Genomic DNA, 22,923 nt, shown 5'->3' with positions numbered 1-22,923 from the left:
GAACCATCCTTCAACCTCGTCTGGAGTATTCTGAAAAGATCTTCTCTGATTTCTCTAGTGCAGTCATATGGAATCTTTCAATAGTATTCCTGGTCATAGTCTTATGGGTGACCTTGCGTGAAATAGTCTTCCCTGTTTCAAATCACTATTGCATCGCCTTCGTCAACATGTTTAAGGAGGATGGACTTAACATTCTTCAGGTGGATTAATGTTTTTCTTTGTGCCAGATAGGTTTGTCGTATAATATTCAGTTTTGGTTTCCAATTGGGTAATAGCTGACAGGCATGTGTTGTGCTCACAACATAATGTTTTGGAGAACCAGGGCAGGACAAGGGACTCCTAAATCTTATGGCATGGGTGGTGTTTTTAATCACATCTGTCACAACACGAGGCAGCAAGAAGTCCCATGTAACACCGCCGGCCATTATTGGCTATTAGCAAACAGCATTTTGGAACTTGTAGTTTTCTCTATACAGCTGAAAGTATGTCATACTCGCAGCATGCTGCTGGAGAAGAAATGGGTCTGGTATACGGTGTCACACCTGACTTTGGGGCACCTTAGCTGACCAACTAAGATGACCTAGATTTAAACGTATTCACGTCACCGCTGAGGCACTCCCATTAAAAATGCAATAGGTCTCGCCTTTGATTAAGTTAAAGCCATTTGCTTTGCTATACAATACCATTAACAAAGCTAATGGCTTTAACTTAATCAAAGGCGAGACCTATTGCATTTTCAATGCTTGTTTGTTATGCTATGCTGTGTTTTGTTATGCTATGTTTTGTTATGCTATGCTGGTGAGGGTGTGTGAGGGTGAGTGAGGGTGTGTGAGGGTGTGTGACGATGAAGGGGTGTGAGGGTGAAAGGGGTGTGAGGGTGAGAGGGGTGTGAGGGTGAGAGGGGTGTGAGGGTGAGAGGGGTGTGAGGGTGAGAGGGGTGTGAGGGTGTGTGAGGGTGTGTGAGGGTGAGGGTGTGTGAGGGTGAGAGGATGTGAGGGGGTTTGAGGGGTGGCTGAGGGGGTGTGAGGGTGTGTGAGGGTGAGGGTTGTGAAGGTGAGAGGTGGTAAGGGTGTGAGGGTGAGTGAGGAGGTGTGAAGGTGTGTGAGGGTGAGGGGGTGTGAGGGTGAGGGGGTGTGAGGGTGAGGGGGGGTGAGGCAGTGGGTGAGGGCGTTTGAGGGTGAAGGTGTGTGAAGGTGAGGGGGGGTGAGGGGGTGTGATGGTGAGGGGGTGTGATGGTGAGGGGGTGTGATGGTGAGGAGGTGTGAGGGTGAGCTGCAATCTGCACCAGGGACGGCATGGTAAAAAAGAATCGATGTGCTGATGCTTGAAGTACACAACAATATTCTGGCTGTGCTCAAGTCAAGAGTGACGTCATCTCCCGACCACCACCAGATCTCACAAGGAGTTGGGACCCTATGGACAGAGAATTACACGGCCACTATGGCAGAAGAAAACCTGCATGATGCTGGTAGAGAGCACAAGCGTCATCTGTACACATGCCATGCTAGAGAATACAAATAAAACACTGCACACCATCTGTTGTTACAGCGCAGCGCACCCATCTCTGGTGCAAGTTTGCACTGCCGGAGATCATAGGTCTCCGATATACTGTCTGTGATGTAACCGGTGTCCAATGATCGCACACATCAAGGTCACGCTGCCAGAAACAAATAACACATTTCTATACTACCCACCCTCAGGCGGCTGATGAAAATACACATCTCCAAGACACAGCAATGCAGGCAGGCGGGACACGAATTGACAATGCAGAGCCCAAGGCGTCCCATATAATGTGCATCACTGACTCGCACAGCGAGGAGCCATAAAGGACAAACATTACTGATGCACAAACAACCCAGGCTACTAGAAAGAATATGCAGCCTCCTTGCAGTCACTGTCAGAAAATGTGCACACATGAGAAGGCTGAGAGAGTCGGGAAGCAGGGGAACACAAGAGACAGGGCGAAAAAGAGACAGAGAAAAGGAGGCAAAGAAAGAGGGGAAAAAGTGGAAGAAGAAGGAGACGGAAAATCAGTATCGCGGAAGCAGGGATTCAAAAGGAGGGTGAAAATGATATAGCGCCATTTTAATAGAGAAACGAGGAAACAAAAAATATGCACGGAGGCAAAGGGAAAGATTAACGGTAGGTGAGAGGGTGAAAACAAAGCCAGTAGGAAATCTGTCGCCAGGAGAAGGGTCTCGCAAAACAGCCCAGTAAACCATGTGTCTGTTTATCTGAAGCGTGTCATATCGCTTTTTTTGGGGCGGGGAGAGGCAAGAAGGGAAGAATAGGGGAGAGTAAGGGTGGCGAGACGCACGGGGAGCAGCAGCCTTTGATGTGCCGCCCGCCCGTGGGCAGTGAATATTTAGTGGAGTAGAAATGCCAGAGCGCACGCTGGGGGAAGCTGTTGGCCAGTTTTTAGTCCCGGGTTGTCCAACGTAGACCCTTGCCAGAATTTAAGGTAAGTAGATAAAATACGCCTACACACAACTAATCTAAATGGAGGCCCTTCTCATAGGCATGGAGCCAGCCTTCCTGGACCTAGGTTGGGCACCACAGCTCTAGCATCCCCCTCACATTTGCAGAGCACCACCAAGAGGCGCAAACGGCCAGGAAATGCTCACTTGCATTTGGGAGCAAAACATAAAAAGCCGGAGACCAACTATGGTTTCGTTTGGTACAAAAGCTAGTAACATTTGTAAAATCATAGTTTGACGGGCCTTCGACGATGTCAATATCTGCGCGTCCATGCCTCCAATGTTCATCTTCGGCATGGGTATCGGTTTCACCGAGGTCTGAGGTAATGCGTTCTTTTCAGGGAACACAGCAGATTTAATTGTTTACAGAAACGAGGCTGCAGACTTGGAAGAGACAAAGGAAAAGGTGAGAAGGAACTACAGAATGCAAAAAAACAGTAAATAAAAAGCAGAAATAAAGTTTAAGGGAGGAAAGGAGTAGGAGTAAGAGAAACTGAAAGGCAAGATGAAGTAGTGACAGAAAAAAACAACGCCGAAGGAAACTTAAAGGCAAGACAAACGAAAGGAACAACTAAGCACGGGAAATTAAAGCATTTGGCAAGCGCAGCGTGCCTGGGAAGGAAGCTGCATGGAAAAAGTTCCACGTGAAAAATAAGAGGGGTGCTATTGAAATGGCAGACTGAAAAGACAAGAAGGGAAGAATAGGGGAGAGTAAGGGTGACGGGTGACGAGACGCACAGGGAGCAGCAGCCTATGATGTGCCGGCCTGCCGTGGGCAGTGAATAATTAGGGGAGGAGAAATGCCAGAGCGCACGCTGGGGGAAGCTTGTGGGAGGGAGGCTGGTGGCTTTGATGGGTGCACGTGCTTTTTTCACAGGCACAGCATCAAATCGCCCGTTTGGTTCAGCTCTGGATAAGCCCAATATGTCTCGCCATCTGCAATACGCATGCGCATTGCCAGAGGTCGAGCCCCAAAAACGTCAAAAGCTGCAGCATTCGCCCGGCCACCACAAGCTGAACAACCTCCATCTTAAGCTTGCAAGAAAAGGAATCCAGCCAGCAAGTTTTTCCACGTCCCCTCCCAAAACGTGAAAATAACATGCAAAATGACTGCACTTTAATCTTTTTTAGGATATATAACGGAAAAAAATATTTAAAAAATATCACTGCCCGTCTTGAGGGCAACAGAGACGCTGCGGGCATCCTTGCAGGTGACGTCACCACTGGCGCATGGAGCGAGGCCTTACAATAAACATACTCGGGCGGTGCGTGACCCCGGGGCAGGGTGAAGCGGGATGATTACAACCCCCGTTGCCAGGAGGCCTGTCTGAGTTACAAAACATGTCAGGGGCAGGGTGGCGATTTCCCGACAGGAGCGATGCGCGGTGTGTGGGCCTCAGAGAGGGCTAGTCGAGCCGCCAGGTGCCTGCAGGCTGGACATGCACCTCTGCGGCAGGAGCGACACCCACCAAGCTGCTGCATCCCTACAACACAAATTATGATGCGACATGCGAACCACGCAGTGGCGACAGGGGGTACTGCAATGACATCGAGAGAGGGAGAAGTTAAGCACCGTGAGAAGGGGTAGGAGCATATGCCACCAGTGCAAGCAGCAGAGTGCTGTGCTGTGAAGTAACTGGAGAGTATCGGAGGAAGGAAAGTACTGAGATGCGGCATGAGAGGGGTGTGTACAAGGACTGCCAAGGGCGACTGGAAAGGCATAGCTTCTGCTGGTGCAAGTGGTGCAGTGGCACCGAGGCCTACCGAACCCTGATCATTGCTGTATGTTATCATTCAAACCGCCACCAGGGGTCCACCTCCTTCCTTGAACAGGGGCCCATAGGGCCACTGGGGGGCGTGCGGCGGGAGTCCTTGTGATGGAGGGTATAAACTGGCGGACGGAAGAAGCAAGCGGAGTCCTGAGAGAGCTTTAGAAGGGGCGGGGAATCCGAGGGCAAGCAAACAGGAGAGGGCAGATACACGTTCGAGAGCAGAGGAGGGCAGCAGGCAGAAAGACGTGGACAGGAGGTGTCTGTAGGGACAGCAGCAGCCACGGAGAATGTTAGAGTAACAAAGTATTAGGACAAGAGCAGGGGGCTGGCTTAGAGTGAGGGGTGAGAGCGGTTTGCTGAAAGTTAAAGATGAGGATGTGAGGCCAGCAGGAGAAGCTGCCCTCACGCTACAGATTACGAGGGCGTCTGATTGGTCTGTTCATTTTCCGTGCCCGAGCCAATGTCAACAGTGCTAAAAGGTCAGGAGACAGGACATTAAAATGTGACTTGCCCTTGAAAGCAGCACCTCTTCATTGCACTCTGCTCCCTCTGGCTTGGCACTGGAGCTGAGGCCGGAATGCCAGCCTGGGGCCAGGCGTCGCGCACCCCCAGTAAGGGTGCCGTGGGGGATCAGTCGTACCTGTCAGCCAGGAGTGCTTCCGGCAGCTCCACCTGCGGGGCAGGCTGAATAGGGGCCACTTCCCCGGCCTCTCCTTGGGAACGGTCATGGCTGCAGGACGTGCTCTTGACGCTGAAGTCCAAACTAAAGGGCATTTGCAAGCATCCCGCGGCCCATGCACCTGCAGCAGGGGAGGTACCTTAGAGCTGTGAGGGGGCGGCAAGCCAAGAGAGGCCACAAGCCTGGGGGGCCCTGCCATCTCCTGTGCTTGCCACGAACCCCCAGCCCGCGCTCCCCCATCCGTGCACCAGCCGAAAACAAGCAGTGAGCTCTCATTGCAGGAGTCAGTCGCTGCCGTCTCAGGAATCTGGCGAGTCATGTTACTAATCTCCTAACCTATGACCTCAGGCGAGCCCTCTTACTTCCGAGGTACACCACTGCTGCTGTGGGCAGAAGGAGGCGTGGGGGTCCAGCTTAGATGCCAACAACCGCTCGCCAGGCAGCTGACGTAGACTTTTGTTTTTTTCTGCCGTCCCACTTGGATGGCCTCGGCCTGCTTTATTTCTTAAGTAAAAGGTTTGTTATCTGCGCAGCTCATTGAGAACATCAAAGCGGCCACAAAAGTGATCTGCAGGCGGACAAATGGTGCGTTGGCATAGCCAATAGGTCTCGCTTTTGGGACCTTATAAGTATTTAGTTATGCAGCACAATATCCTTGGTGCAACAACATCAACTGCTGCATGGCTGAACACTTATAAGGTCCCAAAGGAGAGACCTTTTGGCTATGCCAATGCTTGTTTTGCACGCCCCTCATTAATGGCACACTGCAGACTTTGGTGCCCTTCAATTTAGAAAGTGTTACAGCCTTGCTTCTGACGATTTGAGCACAATATGGACAGCCAACTGAAGGGCGCGGCCAGAGTACAGCTTATTGAACTGTGTCAGCTGCTGCCATAAATTACTTGCATGGCTGTGTATAGCAAGCAATGTTCGAGAACATTATTTGTCAATTCATGAACAGCCGTTTCCAATTATTGATTGGTCATGTCCACCTTTTTAACCAGAATGAAATAAAAAAATATTTTTTTAAAAGGGTAAAACGTTACAGGAAATAACCCATCAATGCACTAATTGCACGGCTCACCGAAAGGACATGCTGCTAACTCTTTCAATCCCACCATTATTTCTTTAAAAAAAATAAACAATTCAAGAGAATCTAATAACCGTAAGCTGTAATACACTGGAAGCTCTAGACTACCACCTAACTCAGTAAAATTGGACACTATGTGTTGGACTTGGCCTTTTCCCCCGAAATCTTTCGCTTTTGCCCCCCTAATTTGGAATTTCTCCCCCATGGTAATAAACCTGTATAGGCCATGTGTGGTAGGAGTTGCCCTGTGTTAAAATGTAATGCTATGTAATGGTGTGAGCCCCTGTAAATTCCCCCCATTGTAAAATGCACCTGACTGAAATGTCCTATGTTTAAAATGGATGCCCTGGCCATGGGTTTTGCCACTGGACTGCCATAGGTCAGCAGTCTAGATAATATTACCCAGCCACCCCTAGCTTTTGGAGGGAAAGCCTGGCACCCAGGGTGCTCAACCCCTCCCCTTGAACCAGTTTAGGCCAGCATTGCCAACATTCTAGAAGGTTCTGGCACTGCCTGGGAGGAGGGTATAAGTAAGGGGGATGTGCCACCAGAGAGTCAGTCAGCGCTGGGACAAGAAAGAGAGGGGACCTGCTGCGAGGAGCTACCGGCACATGGGCCTGTGAGCTGGGCCCTGCACCCCTAAACCCCCCCCCCCCTCTCTGCTGTCCCCTGGGCCCCTGACAAGGGAGGGCCCCCACCCAGGACCCTGACACTGTGGGGACCGGGAATTACGCCAGTGCTGCGAGTAAGAAGCGCCCAGGAGGTGAGGAGTGGGACTGTCTACCCCCCCCTTGAGAAGCTGTGGCCCCTCTGAAGCACCGCATGGGAAAGATTGTGTCCCCAAAAGAACTGCTGCTGGCTGAGGTGCTGTGAGGTCCTGTGAAAGCGCTGGGCCCTGGGACTGTTGTGGCCCCCTAGTGCTGTAAAGCCTGCCTGTCAACCGCTATACCTTGGAAGCGCTATAATTGCGAAGCGCTGAGGAAGAGTTAATTTCCTGCCCCCTCTGCGTGGCCTGGGGAAGGAGCTGAGGTTGTGGGCAGAGGGAGGAGCAGTGCGCTGTGAATAGCGCCATCCTGCTGAGGAGAATCGCGCTGGAGGAGCCTACCCTCGTTTTGGCGCGCTGTCCGCCATATAATTAATTAATTAAAAAGGGAGCCTACCCCTTACTGCCGCTGAGGAGACTGTGGCGCTGCTGGAAGACTGCGCCTCGTTGTCGCCGATCTCACCGTCGCGGCCCGGCGCTTGAGGGACCCCCCCACTGCTGTGGGCATCGTCGCGGCGGCCCCCGGTGCCAGGAGAGGGCCACCGATGTGAGGTGAGGGCCGCGCTAGGCCCTGAGGCCGTCAGGTCCCCCATCACGTGACGGGGGCCCGGCCGCGTCATAGGCCCGCCCCCGCCAACGCCGCACACGGATTGGCCTGCGCGGCCGTGACCCTTGAAGGCCGCGCAGGGATTGGCTGCCGGCCGGCAGCCAGACAAGGAGAGCCGACCCGGAGCCCTGGGTCCCCGTGAGGGAGGAGGACCCGGGTGAAGCGCCGGTGTGGGGCCCCCGTAGTTTGGAGGGAGCCCCGAGAGAAGTGACCGGAGCGGGAGTCCACCCCGCGCGTCTGTGCCCAGAGGAGCCGCCGAAAGAGGCCCGAAGAAGCTCCGGCGGAGCTGTGGTGTTGCGGGGCTCCCGTGGTGAAGAGGGAGCCCCGTTTGTGCTTGCAGCCTCACGGAGGCTGCCGTGAAGTCCCGGGTCCCCGGGAAGAAGGAGGAGCCCGGCTGTTGTGAGGAGGGGGCATCGAGGCACGGGTTCGGTGCCTGCCCCGCCTCTGTCTCAGAAGCCCGGGGAAGTGCTGCTGCTAGCGGGGCTCTCCTGAGCTGAAGAGAGCCCCGCCTCCCCTAACGAGCCGGCCAGAGGAGTAGAGTGCCTGCGGGGCTCCCGTGAGGACGAGGGAGCCCCGATTGTGCCGCCCAGAGGCCATATTGATCCCCCCCGGCCCCCCGTGAGGAGGAGAGGCCCGGGTGACGCCGAGAAAAGGGGGGGGCCTCGGGGTACATTGCCGGTGCCTGCCCCCTCCCCTGGAAAGGAGCCCTGCGTCCTGTAGTGGAGAGCCCCGGGTCCCTGAGAGAGAAGAGGAGCCCGGCGGAGGGCCGAAGCCAGCTGGAGGCGTTTCGCGGGGCCCTCATAGTGAAGAGGAAGCCCCGGTTGTGCAGCAGAGGCCTGAGTGAGGCCTTGCGGGCCCCGAGTGGCCTGCGCAGGATTGAGGAGCTGAGCCCCACAGGGAGAACCAAGTGCAGCCGGTGAGTGGGGCCTGTCTTAAGTTGGTGGAGGGGGGCAATGGGGTACATTGTCGGTGCCCGCCCCCTGGGACTGTGTTACCTTATCAGGTGTCCCGTCTGGCAGAGGGCACCTGCGACTTGGGCTCCAGAAGGATTGAACTGTCCTGACTTTCCTGCACTTAACTGCCCTCCCAGATAACTCGGGATTGCCCTCATTGAATATTTTGGGGTGGAAAGTTTAACACCCCCCCCCCCCCCTTTTGAAGATATACCCCCTGTTGTTAATGTTACTGATGCCAATGCATATTAATGTTTCCCGCCTGATGTTTGATATCCCATTGCTGATTTATTGCAGGTGTTCCTGAATGTTGGGATTTACTGTGATACCCTGAAGTTTTCCTTTACAGGGGTTAGGCTGGAGTTACAGTGCACGGTGTGTACTCATGCTGATGGTATTTTGCAATTACAGACTATCACTAAGGATGAGAGCCTGAGTTGGCCCCGCCATATTGGCCCCAGGCTCAATGTTAATTTAGTCAAATTTTTATTTTCAGGTATGGACTTACAGACTCAGCCCTTACATCCCATGTAAATAATCCCCCCCCTTGATACACTTGGCTCTGGTGCCAGTTGGCGCCGTGTGATGATACCACTGTTATGCATTTTTGCTTTGCAGGTTGGAGATACTAAACTTCTTAATTTTCCAACTCAAACTGGTGTCCTGCCTCTTTTGTGGTGTGCCTGGTGTGTCGTCTGTGGGTACTGCGCGAGTGCTTCACATGTCCTCGAAGTTTGGCCTGCCCGCTTGGTTCTATGCTACCCCCTTGGAGATTTGGGTAACCCCATTTCTTACACTATGCAAACGAGGACTTGCTTTTTTAACGTAGTGATATTTGACGGCAGACGAAAAGTGAAATTCATACATTAATGAAGAAAACAAAGTCACCGTGTGATTAGCGTGCCTTTGCAAACCGCTCAATTGTCCCCACGTGTCTCCAACAACAGCTGAATAGTGTTTGAAGGGGGGAGTGTTTCCTCGAAGCCGCAGGCATGCAGGCATGCAGGCTCAGTCCTGTGCCTCGCACCGCATTGTTGTTGTGGGATCAGCACAGAGGGGGCTGTGAGGCAGCCTCGGATGCCCTGAAGGAGAGCGAGTTCCTAGTGTGTGTTTTTTGGACTCCTCCTGAAGTTGTGGCGAGGGACCGGTAGCACCCACTTGCTTACCCCGGTCAAAATAAAGCCACGCAGCGGCTATTCTAAAAGCGTGCAGCGCTACAAAAATAAATATATATATATTATTGTGGAGGGGGGGATTAACATGTTTAATTGAGCGGTGCAAGTTGGCGAGCTGTTAAATATATAAGGGTATACTGATCTACTACATTTAAAGCTCTGAATAAAATCAGTACTGAAAATCGCTGGAACCCAAGCAATGAAGCTAACTTTGAAAGTATAACCTACATTCTTGTTTGATAAAAAAGGAGTGGGAGGGTAGCCAAATTCAAGCAATTTGTGAAGGCGTTTAATTTGGGAGGAATGTGAACTAAAAAGAAAACTAATACCAGAAATATGTCTCTGAAGTACAGCTGTAAACTGCACCGTCTCTAACTGGTCAATGCGAAAGCCGAATAGCGGTAGTATAAATATTTTCGCAGGGTTACACAATTCTTTGTAGTGGACTTCTGGCAAACTTAGAATTTTCTGATAAAACGTATCAAAGGTCAGATGTTAACAAAAAAACTATACTCATTTGCCATGCTGCTCAGCGTGAACTTCCCAATTTATAAGTCGTGTAAGAGGATTTTCCCATTGGGAGTTCGAGGTGTCTCCTGGAGTTCAATGAAATATCGTAAAAAAACATGGGTCACGTGGGAGTATTCCACGTGAATGAAATCAGCTGCCGTAATTAAATGAAACAAGCAGGAAGTGGGATAAGGGAGGGGGTGGCAAATGGTGATCACTTTCGCGGCCACTGCGATGTTCTCGATGGCCGTGTGGCTCACTGAGAACATCAAAGCGGCCGCGAAAGTGATCAGCAGGCGGACAAATGGTGCACGCGCCCGGCGCACATGCACTGTACCCGATCCGTACTTTGGGAGCACTTATGAAAGCCCCTACTCAATATCTCGCCAAAGCATCGCCAACATGATGGCTTAGGCGAGACCTAAAAAGCCATTCTAGATGCAGGTGGCTTATTCAGCAGTACATCTTTCTTTCAAGTCTTACGCTTCTAAAAGATCATACCGAGAGTAGCTGAGAAACAGCAAATGACGGCATGGGTTCACAACAGCCATACTTCCCATTATAAATGAGGAGGGAGTTAGACATTGTAGTTCTCATAGAGGACAATAGTTTACAAATGGAGACAGAAGACGACTTCTTATTTGTACTCAAAGGAGCTCCCAGAAGAGATCTTCATAAGATCTCAGTGCCACTCTGCCATCAATCCATCCACTGTCTGTTCAGTGGCCCAGTTGCACTGTGTTGCTTATCTGAGCGTGGGATGGCAGGAAGGGTGTCCAACTGAACTGATGGGTCTTGGCCAGTCTGTGAGATGATCATCTTTCTGGCTGTTCAACCACTTCACTGTTGTTCGAATGTTGGAGGCTAGTGCCTGGTAGAGCATGGCTGGCCTTGCAGTGCCCACAAGCTGGTGGTTTCGTGCTGGCATGCATGATGGGTTAGCCTGATTTTCGTCTGACGGTGCAGTGTGCACTGTGCCGGTTGGAGTAAGAGTGCCATGGACTAACGTCTCAGGAGTGTATAGAACACCAGCTGGAGACTCAGGAGGGAGAAAAGGGTAGTCACACCTCAGCTTACCGGTTGTTGCCTCCTGGCGCCACCCTTCATTCCATCTATTATTGTTGCCATGTAGACATTAAGCATTTGATTCTTGAAGGTCATCTAGTTAGCTGTTTTGTTTTACACCACTGAAGGCTTGGAATATCCCTACCACAGACCAGCTTTCCTCGTGCAGTTTTATGATCTAGGGGTAGCAATCTTTAGCGGTCTGATGTCCCAACAAACGTTGATGAAGGAAAGAACTGCAGCTTCTCAACCACACAATCTTAGACAGCCAACTCATTATATGTATATTTTGTGTCTGTCCTCTATACTTGCCTTTTTTGCAACATTCCCTATTTAATCTTTAGTGCTTAACTGATAAATTTTGTTTTTCTTTTGTTTAAAATGTACCCTAACATGTAATACAAGTATAATTGGAAATCTGCAACTGGAAACTTAATAGAAAAACTTATCAATAATAAAGTCAAAATGCAGGGCAATAAAAATTCCCAAACGGAGTGAAAAAATAGAGTAAAATGTAATAAAGTGACGTCAGATTATAAAAAAAAATACAATAAAGGGAACTAGAGATCTGATTTTCAAAAGTAGGCATAGTTCATAGAAGCATAAAGAGCCAATAATAGTCGCTTGTTGTGGTAGATGGGGACCTAGATGCAATTTGACGTAGACCACGATGGAGCATGGATTGGATACTCCAACGAGGTTTATCCTGGTCAAAGATTTTACTTCTTAGTGTAGTCCTTTAAGTCTGACCCCTTCACAGGAGTACCCTTCCAAAGCCCCCAGAACCTCAGGTGAAGTACTTAGAGGCTCACAGGGTGTCGGGTAGAGGCCAACAGCAGGGTCAAGGACAAAAGCCGGGTCCAGTGGACACTGATCAGATGGGCAGTTACAGGAAAGGCCTCTTGTAACTTGCTGTCTCCCTGTAGCTTGAACAGGAGGTTAGTCTTATGATACTTGGTGTCCACTTTTTTGTCCTGGGAACAAAAGAGAGCAGGTCCAGTCCTTCAGGTTCACACTCTTAATCATCCTTAGGTCCAGGAGTGTTCTGAAGTGGGAGCCTAGAGGTGCTGCATTCATGACTAGGGGAGATTAGGGGAGAGGAGTTGGCCTAACGGCTAGGGCGCTCGACCTCAGACCTGGGGATCTGGGTTCGAGTCTCGGTAACGACGCCAAAACCTCCTGTGATTCTGGGCAAATCACTTAATCTCCCCGTGCCTAAATTGAATGTGTGTCCGTCCTCATGTAACGTAACTGGTGCTATGTAAAGCGCTCTGATACCTGATTCGGTTCGGGTCTAGTTCGCGCTATATAAAACTCTGCTAAAAAAAATGACTGGCTGGACGTAATGGATGGATATTACTCCTGGGGAATTCCTTAATGGAATGGGCAAAAGATTCCCAAGGCCAACTCTACCCATTTTCAAGATGGCAAATGTATTCAACTATACTTTACTTGGGCTTTGACGGTTGGGGGAGTGTGCTATGGTAATCTCAGTGTTCTCCTACAGTTAACACAAACATCCAGTTTAAAGCAGCCACTGTACACCCAATTAACCAAGAGACATAAATAAGCCTGATAAAAACAAAAGCATGATTTTCCAGCAATCTGACAATGGTTACACAAAATCAATTTTGCCATTCTGTTCCTGTCCTTGTAGGTACCTCAATGGTCAAGGCAGATGTGGCGCACAGCTGCCGCCGGTTCAGTGTGCGTCAAGTACGGCAGACCTACTCTCATCCTCTGCTCGCCCCGGTCTTTATGACCAGTTACCGCCCATTTGACTTGCTCATACACAGGGAGCCAGCCCTCTCGAAAGCTGTTGATACAAACTGGAAGTAACGTTTGCGCGCTTTCTACCGACCTGGTGGATTTTCTTCTGCCGGTGCACAGTGCCGATTGGAGTTAGTGTGCCCTGGACTAACATCTCAGGAGTGTGCAGAACACCAGTTGGAGACTCAGGAGGGCCAAAAGGGCAGGAACACCTCAGCTTACCGGTTGTTTCCTCCTGGCGCCACCCTTCATTCCTTCTATCCTTGTTGCCATGAAGCATTTGAAAATAGGCTCTTGCCTTGCACATAGCTGTGGCCATGTTATATGCCCATAAAGTCAGAAGACTACACCCCTACTCTGAAGGTCATCTAGTTAGCAGTTTTGTTTTACACCACTGAAGGCTGGGAATATCCCTACCACAAACCAGATTTCCTCATGCATGATTTTATGATCCAGGGGTGGCAATCTTTAGTGGTGTGACGTCCCAACGAACGCTGATGAAGGAGGGAACTACAGCTTCCAGACATACAATGATAGACAGCTCACTATATGTATACTTTGGTTCTGTCCACTATACTAGCCTTTTTCCAACATTCCCTATTCAATCTGTAGTGCTTAATTGACATTTTATCTTTTGTTTAAACTGTACTGTAAAATGTAATGCAAGATATAATTGGAAATCTACAACTATAAACTTTATAGAAAAAATCAGCACTAATAAAGTCAAAATGCAGGGCAATAAATATTCCCTAAAGGAGTGAAAGAAAAAGAGTTAAATGTAATAAACAAAGTGACGCCAAATTGAAACAAGCATTTACCCCATACATACTCCCACACTTGTTCTGCCAGTCAAAAAGTCTGACTGGTTACCTCGCAGCTGCTTAGTGCTGCGTTTGAGGGATGTTAAGTTGACATAAGTGAGGAGAAACTTCGCATAGACAGTGTTGACTTGTAAACTTAAGGAAATAATGAAATAAGGCTATCACAAAATGAACTCTGTTAACCCGAACAAATTCCCCAACCCCAAAAATGAAGAACTTACACACAGAGTAGTTGAGGTGTATACATCAGTGGCAGCTAGTGAACTGTGAAAGTAGTGGGGCAAAGATCTCGGGGCTCGCGGTTAATGCATACATGCCATTGAGACTCGTGGTTACAACTATGTCCTTGCAAAGTTTGACTGCTGTATAAAAAATACAAACCAACAAGTAGGGAACCTTCTGCAATCCCGTCTTTAGGTAGAGAGCTTCTCTATTTATAGGGAGCGCTTATACACTACACATAGATGCTGGTTTCATTTAAACTAATACGTAGCCTCAGTACACTACAGGAAGACACATAAGTAATCTCCAGGCTTCCAAATGTCCGATTACAATCAGGCTGCAAATAGGATATCAAATGGGGCACAACTTGCTAGTGTTTGTACCACGATTTACAACAGGTGCAAACCTGGTGCAAACGGTGGGAGAAATAGCAAATATGTGCTATTCGTTACAAAGATCTTGCCACTCGTCTGCAGCCCCTGATGCCCAATTTGATCTTGCCCAATCAAACGGGCTTTATTCCATCGCAGTCAACAACGCATAACACCCGAACACTCTTCGCCTTATCTCATTATCTAATCCCTAGCACCAAGGCTGCTGCGATATTGTTAGACGCGGTTAAGGCCTTTGATTCGATAGAATGGCCATATTTGCATACAGTTTTGCGTAGTATGGGGTTTCCCCCGATTTTTTTACAATGGGTTCAAGAGTTGTACGCGGCCCCAGTGGCACGCATTAAGATAAACAAATACATATCTGACAAAATACCTATAGCATGGGGGACCCGGCAGGGATGCCCTCTGTCTCCCCTGTTATTTGCAATTGCACTGGAGCCATTGGCCTGCAAGATCAGACAGGGGCATCACTATTCGGCGCTCCAGTTCCCGCAACGGCCTTTGCATATATCACTCTACGCATATGACATGATGCTATATGTTAGGGACCCAGAGCAGAATCTTAACCCATTATTGAGGGAGTATATCAAATTTGGGCAACAGTCGGGTTTAAAAATCAACTGGTCCAAGTCTCTAATAATTCTACTGACGGACACCACTCACCCACCCACATTCGACCGATTACCCATTAGAATGGCAATCGGAACCAGTAAAATACTTAGGAGTCTAGTTCCATAGGGAACCGGAAGTAGTTATTCCCACTAACTATGGCAGGGCGATTAGCACACTGGAAGAAAAAATTGAGAGATGGATCCATTTACCGCTGTCCCTGGCTGATAGATTGGCAATTGTGAAAATGGTCATCCTGCCTAAGCTCCTTTATTTATTCACTAATGTTCCCATTACGTCACCTGCGGAGGTGTTCCGCAGGATAAACACAATGGTGCTCGCCTGATATGGGCAGGTAAGAAGGCCCGAATACAGATGCGTGTACTGACATTACCTTATTTGCGGGGTGGATACAAGGTCCCAGATTTTGTTTTGTATTATTTATGTGCGCAAGCACAATTCGCACACTTTTGGCGCATAAAACTCCGCTCTATGCTCAAGCTCTTCCACTACATCACCATCCCGCTATATCAGTCACACAGGAGAAGGAGGGTATGGACCTACTCAGACAGGTGGGCATTGATCACATGGAGGATCTTTACCACAACGGTGTGTTTAAAACATCGGATGCTCTTTCCTTCATTAGCAATCAAACGCTAATGTTCAGATTCACGTACTACAGGTTACAAGAGGCGATAAAGAAACTCTACCCCACATTTCCTGAGGAACCACAACAAATGGCATCAATGCAATTATTACTCACCACACCCACGCCTACTCACCTGGTCTCCAGACTGTATGTTGCTTTACAGGAAGACATAGCAGACACCACGTACAGAGCACGGGAAAAGTGGAATGACTGTTTAGATATCCCTTTATCAGAGGAGGAGTGGACTGCAACTTGTGCACTTACAGGCTTACTGACACCCAATGGGAACCTGCGTATATTACATTTCAAATACTTACACCAGACATACCACACGCCAGTGCGGCTTTACCGGTATGGGTTACGCATTGACTCCAGGTGTCCCCGATGTAATGCTGACAATGCAGGTTTTATACATCTTGCATGGCATTGCATAGCTGTGGCAAACTATTGGGAGCAGATCACACAAGTGCTGGGTAGGATGGTTATTACCCGTGATGTTCGTACATGCCTTTTGGGTTTGGTGTCAGAAGTATGTCCTGCAAAACATACGTTTTGGGCCGTCGCCCTATTAATGGCTAAGCGTAGAATTTATTTAAATTGGGGTAGCAAGGCGGTGCCGAGGACTAAGCATTGGATACAAGATCTGGTGTATTTTAAGGACACCTTGCACACATATGAAGAACTACCTACAGGATCGAGACCAAAAGACTATTGGAAATATCTCATAGATTATCTGAACACAAATGCAATTGTATAACTGGTTGCATCAACGGTGTTATCATTACTTATACTTATGGATTGTACTGTGTAGTTACATCTGGGCGAAGGGTACTGTTGTGCGCTGATCTGAATGTTCATTATGCTTTGACATTGTATGTCTCTGCAAATACCAATAAATAAATAATAAAATAAAAAAAATATGTGCTGTTCGCGCCCATCAGAATAGGGAATAATAGATCTTTGTGGTGTTTCAGTACCCAATTCGAAGTATCTGAATCGAAATTAGCGATAAATAGCGCACTCATTAATTTCTGTACTCTGCAAAAAACCAAACACTTACCTAAATTGGGGGACGCCAGAGAAACATAGCACAACTTACGTTACAATTAGAAGCAAACGTCAACAGGCAATGAGAGCCTAAAACTAGAGAGGCCAGGCAAAAAGCTGACATGAATGTCACAGGGTCCTGCAAAAGGTACAGACACGAAGAGGCAGTGATAGCTCGCCCGGAAGCAAAGTAAGGCAGTTACCGCCAGAATTGACAGCACATCAGTCGCGGCCGGTTTGATGAGGGGCGGGTGGGGTGTAAAAGGGGTCGTCGCGGGGCTGTTGGGTGAGGATGGAGCGGTTCATTTAATAATAAAAAAAAAACATAAAAAACTTACCGTCCCGCTTCTGGATGGGTCCTGGCTCCCGTTCCCGCCGTCCTGCGTTTTCACTGCCTGCAGCTCTTGTCATCAGCAAAGGCAGCCAGCCTCCCTCCCTCCCTCCACTCCAGGCTCCACCAATCACAACGCTACAATGGCAGCGTTGTAATTGGTGAGGCGCATTGGAGTGCGCCCCACTCGGGACATTTTCTCCATGTAGGCTGCTGCAGCCTACATAGCGAAAGCAAGTACATGTAAACCTAGAATTACTTTTAATATGCTATTTGTAATTCGCAGTCTCTCTGTTAAAAGCATATTTGAACTTCAAGCATTCAGCCTTCAAAGTTTGCACTTGTGCCTGGACAAGTTTATTCCACATACTACAAGAGTTTATACATTGTTTGATTACAGAGTTTTGTGCTGGTATAAGAAATAAATAATCTCTAAAAAATATATTCAGATGGATACTTTATTTTACTTGAAGAACACTAAATGCACTGCCTCTGAAAACACGAGTTAATTCTAAATAGAAAGTGAGCGCTTTAAACCAAAGCACAAGGAATATTCAAAGAAAACGTAGATTGCAGGCTCTCTGACAATTTGTATTCAATAGCATTATAGTCAGCTTAGTTAGTTCAAGCCTGCAGAGATCCCAACACTTCAAAACTGTTTTCACGACGTACATTGATTGGAAAGTTTATAAGCATGCTTGTCACGGGACAAAGGTGAACGTGGAAGCAAGGGACAGTTGCAATTTTGTTCACCTCTGGAACTTAGTGCCGCTCGCCCTCCAGCTGTCAAAATATTGTCTTTCTTAATGTGATTCTGTTTCTATCTGACGCGAGTTCTGGGGCGATGATGACATTTTACGCATTAGGACTCTGTTGTAATTGACATGTTAGACTCAATGGTTCTGCTTCCCAGGAACAACAATGGCAGCAGCAGAGGTCATTCGAATACCTTTAAACCACAACGGCCCATGCACTGAGTGGCCATGAAATAGAAATAGTGCCGCGATACCACGCCTATGCAGTGTGCCACAAAGGAACACACGCGGCATTCCGTGGCAAAAGTTGGATTTGAAAGGGCTCTCTTCCAAAGAATGTGTTTTTACTTTAGGGGGATCACTTGTTCGTTGTCACAAGGGCTAAGGATAGTGGGGTGCCCTGACCATGTCCTCCCCGAAGGGCCAGTCTTGCTTTACCACTGTAGTGCCACCGCTGGAGCACGGGGAGTGGGGGGCGTGGGAAATGTCTCTTTAAAGCCAGGCTTGTGAGCGGAGCGTGACCTCTGCCGCTGCTTTCGTTGGGGAAGGACTTCAAGGTCCAATTGGTGAAGTCTGGGGTGATGCTGAAACTTAAATGCTTGTTTCTGTGGTCACCCGCAGGTTTTGGAGGCAGCGCCCCCTGCTGACGGGCGCAGCGCCAAAAGCCCCCCCCCCCCCTCGCTCGAGTCCACCCAGGAAGAAGAAGCCGGCTCTCGGAAGTGGATGGGTGTGAAGAGCTGCTCGCCTCTCCCCTAGCAGGAAAGGCTGCTGTTAAACCTTTTAGTGCCTTTGTGTCCCGGGCCGGGCAAACCCATCCTCAGCCTGGACACCCCAAACTGCATTAGGCAGATGTTTCGGGTTAGAGCGGGATACTTGTTAATTTCTTGTGTGCAGGGAGCAGGCTGGGTAGGAAGTTGGGGGCGGAGGAAACAAACCCCGAGGGGGACGGGCTCCGACCGCATTGTTACCTGCAACTTTAACAATGGTTCTTCGTGCAGTTATAAATGTGTTGATCCCTTATGATTTATTACACACCAGGGAGCATTGCATTCCACTGTATGTTAACAGTACATAGTAGTTTTATGGTTTAGGACTTCTGTGTGAACAGTCTTAGGACGCATTTTATTTAAATAGCCAGATTAAGATAAATGTTGTAGAAGTATGTATGCCTTGTCAGAATTCCGCCAAGAAACAAGACGTTTCAAGACGTTCACCGGAGTAACCGCTTCAAACGGACACGGGAAAGCCCTCGAATTACAGCTTTGTTTTTCAAACAAAATCATTTTTTTTAAACAGAATTAAACTATGCAAGATTTCACATGACATCCTCCTTCTGAATTTTTAAATGGGGCATTATACAGACGAATTAAATCGTGTTCTCGTTAGAATCCAGTGATAAATACAACGCGTTGGCTGTAAAGAAATCAGAGTTTTCGAATGTTCATGTGCTTAGGCGGATTAAATTGTGCTGCCTTTAGCATCCAGTGCAAAAAACAAGCTTTGGCTCCATTTCTTCAACTCGTGGTCAGGGGTAGTAAGCGTCATAGAAATACAATTACAGCATGTGTGCGCTTTAAAGCTTTGTTATATTCTGGTGAGTCCTAACAATGATAAACATACAGCACGCTAAAAGTAAAACAGAATATCCTGACATGAGGGATTTACATACTATTGAACCAAAAATGCGTTTATTTACATGGCTTGGGCAAATAGAACAGCAGAGACAGACAAACCCTTTAGAATAAAAGCCCCACACCTGTGACGCAAATTCTTCAGCGACCGAGTCATCTCCGGCTTGGAGAGGTTAGGATACTTCCCAATAATCACGAGGACCCAGCATCACGTTGTTCACCCACTTTCAGTAATACAATGGATGCCAGCTCTCAGCACTTATACCCGAGGCGGTTGTAAGTTCTCCATGCCGAAGGCACGGAACACCACTGACAGAAGCTGGTAGTATCCTCTCCCGGACACATCTCCGCCGCAGGCAGGGGGGCACCCGTCAAGCTCCGAACATACTGACAGACCAAATGTTGGAATTTGAGTGCCTTTACGCTATATACTAGCCAGGAAAAAGCTTGCTTAGGAATGCTCCGGGGCACTGAGGTGGATCAGTGGACACAAGCAGTTTTTAATGCAAAGACGGATATACCAAGGGCTCGAGCCAAACAGGAAAGAGGTGAGCGCATAATCGGAAAAGTGCTGCTTTCTTGAAAACATACACACGCACAGCACGCCGCATGGCATGAACTCAAGAGTTTGTCTCTGCATAAACATGTGCACATTTGATGAATTCAACCGTAGAGTTTTCTGTGTAGTCCCAAATGGGCAACCATTGCAAAACTTCTCCAGAGCTCGCCTACGCCTCTCCCTCAGCCAGCAGCCCACACAATAACGCTCCAGCGACTTGCAAGAGGCAAACACGGCAGGCTTGAAAAACAAGCACTTCACATGACGCAGACTTTTCTCTTTTTCGACCGTCCCATTTGGACAGCCGCGGCCTGCTGGCATAAAAGGTTTATTATCTTCTTTATGGGGCCATCTGTTTCACCCCATTAAGACGATAACAAACCTTTTACGCCAGCAGTAAGTCAGGGAAATCCGTCCAAATGGGACGGACTACAAAGAGAAAAGTGTACGTCAGAGGACGCTCTTTTCCAATGGCTGGCCACCATTTACCCTAAACGGCGACACCAGCCAATGGAAAAGAGGGGCAGGGCTTAACCCCCGCTAGTGAAACGAACTATAAACAAAATCTCGCCAGCGAGACTGCGCATGTGCGCAGCCTACGCTAGCAGAGACCTAAAAAAAATAGAATGAGGGGAACCAGAAATATAATTTTTAAATGTTTTAAGTATGTATGATTCATAGAAGCATAAAGTACCAATCATATTCAGTTGTCGTAGTAGATGGGGGACCTAGGTGCAATTTGACATAGACCACGTATGAACGTGGATTGGATATGCCAACCAGGTTTATCCTGTTCAAAGATTTTACGTTCTGAGTGTAGTCCTTTAAGTCTGAACCCATTACAGGAGTACCCTTCAAAAGCCCCCAGAAACTCAGGGGAAGCACTTAGAGTCTCACAAGGTGTCAAGCAGGGGCCAACAGCCAGGTCCAATTGACACTGATCAGATGGGCAGTTGCAGGAAAGGCCTCTTGTAACTTGGTGTCTAACTGTAGCTTGAACAGGAGGTTAGCCTTATGCCACTTGGTGTCTACTTTCTTTGCCTGGGAACACTAGACAGCAGGTCCAGTCATTCAGGTTCACACTTCTAATCTTCCTCAGGTCCAAAAGTGTTCTGAAGTGGGGGTCTAGAGGTGCTGCATTAGGAATGGCTTGACCTAATTCCTTAATGGAATGGGCAAAAGATTCCCTAGGCCAACTCTACCCATTTTCAAGATAGCAAGAGTATTCAACTACACTAAATTAGGGCTTTGACGGTTGGGGTGGTATGTGGAGAGTGTGCTATGGTAAACTACAGCTAACACTAACATCCAGTTTGAAGCAGTCACTGTACACCCAATTAACCCAGAGACATAAGTCTGATAACACAAAAAGCAAGGTTTTCCAGCAATCAGACTATGGATACACAAGACCTGTTTTGCCATCCTGTTCCTGTCGTTTTAGGTGCACTCACAGTGTTTAGGTCTCGCCCAGCGACGCAGCACGAAGCGCTGTCGCTAGGGAGATCTATTGTGGTCGACTTGTTTAGAAGGGGGACTGGACATGTGCCCGCGTACGGCAAGACAGGAGATGTGCACGAGTATGGCTCGCTGCGTTATCACAACACCTGCTCATAGCATACGCATGCACATCTCCCATCTGTGCGCACATCGCTTACGTGAACATGTGTGGACAGCTTGTTAGGGGAATGGCCTCCGTGCTGCACGCCACACCATCAAAACTCCCAATCCCAAGTGCAACAACGCTAGCCAGTCACACTGCTTCGCTGTGCATTTGGTACACTCTTAGCTGTGTTGTACTGAATACCACGAAAAACTACCCCTGCGCTGCGAGCCGCCCACATACCCCACACAGGGGAATGGCCTCCCTGCTGCGCGCCCCACCATCCAAACTCCAGAAAAATCAAGCACCTTATCCACAAAGTAATCCGCGCCGGACCTGCCACCAGCTGCCAACTGGCAACCCTGTTGGCCGACTGTGAACAAACCCCAACAACCAACAAGCATTTACAATGCAATGGTTTCGCCTTCCGGGGACTGTGCCGCATCTGCGCACAAGCCAGGTGGCGGGTGCGCGCGCACACCCAAGTGCTATGGCTCACAATGAACTAACTAACAACAGTGTTTATTATCTATGTCCAACTGACATCAAACCGTCAGAGAACGCTGATGGTCTGTATGGCAGTGCCGCCCTGTTAACCTGTCTAGATTGAACATTTCTGCAGTGCACCTTCGGTATAAGCAGTGCTTAACTGTCAGCCCTTTGTGGGCGAGTTGTAGAATGTTCACTTTTAAATGACTACCCATATAAACGTGGTACGATGGTGCCGGTAAGAAGTAATAATCAGAACACTCACCCGCTACTTAAAATGTTAAAATGGTTACACTCACTGTCTATACGCTGCCCACGTGAGATCCAGACAACCATGCTCGCGTCTACGCGACTGCACGGTTCTTGTACAAGATCACTTACAGTAAAAGCGTATTTTTATGTGGGGTGGTGAGGGTCACAGTTGGCTATCCTTTGGCTTCTACCGCCTTTCGTTTCACTGATCTCAGGCAAGCGCCGTGGATCAGGCAAAACTGCCGGAGCCGCCATATTTGGTGGGGGAAGAGAGGGGAGGGTCACAGAATTAGGAGGAAACAGACAAGCGGGAGGGAGGGGGAAGGAGAGACAGGAAAGAGAGAGACCGTCGCTGACACCCGCCGGAACCCAAGCGAAGGATTGAGAGGGAGGCGGTAGAGGGGCTACCGGTGCTCAGAGGTAGTTGCGGGACCCGCACCCTCATCGGACGACAAAAAGGAGGTGCATGAAGCGCCACTGGTCTCGAGCCGGCCACAGGAGGTGACGCACGAGAAACGCAGCTTCAGGCGGCGCCGGGGAGGGAATAAAAAACAAGGAGACAACATGAGACGGGATAAACGAGACGAGGTACACGTACAAACACGGGGCATTTGTTAGAAACAAAGAGAAACATTCACAACAAGGGGCATGTAGAGACCACAGCAAAGACACACACAAAGACGTAAACAAACAGGGAGACGA

At 48.8% G+C, this 22,923-nt stretch overlaps 1 protein-coding gene across 1 annotated transcript in view; it reads right to left on the bottom strand.

Moving 5' to 3' along the window:
* The window catches only part of LOC144824350 (uncharacterized), a 155,466-nt gene extending 138,451 nt beyond the window's left edge, over positions 1-17,015 (bottom strand). Inside the window, exon 1 of the mRNA XM_078683465.1 lies at positions 16,943-17,015. Within this exon, the coding sequence (XP_078539591.1) occupies positions 16,943-17,015 (73 nt within the window). The remainder of the gene's footprint in view (positions 1-16,942) is intronic.
* Between the last annotated feature and the right edge of the window lie 5,908 nt (positions 17,016-22,923).

This window comes from Lissotriton helveticus, chromosome 3_1 (assembly GCF_964261635.1).
Source record: "Lissotriton helveticus chromosome 3_1, aLisHel1.1, whole genome shotgun sequence".
In the NCBI taxonomy this organism is placed as follows: domain Eukaryota; kingdom Metazoa; phylum Chordata; class Amphibia; order Caudata; family Salamandridae; genus Lissotriton; species Lissotriton helveticus.
Note: the sequence above shows the minus strand (reverse complement) of the source record. Positions and strands in the feature narration are given on the sequence as shown.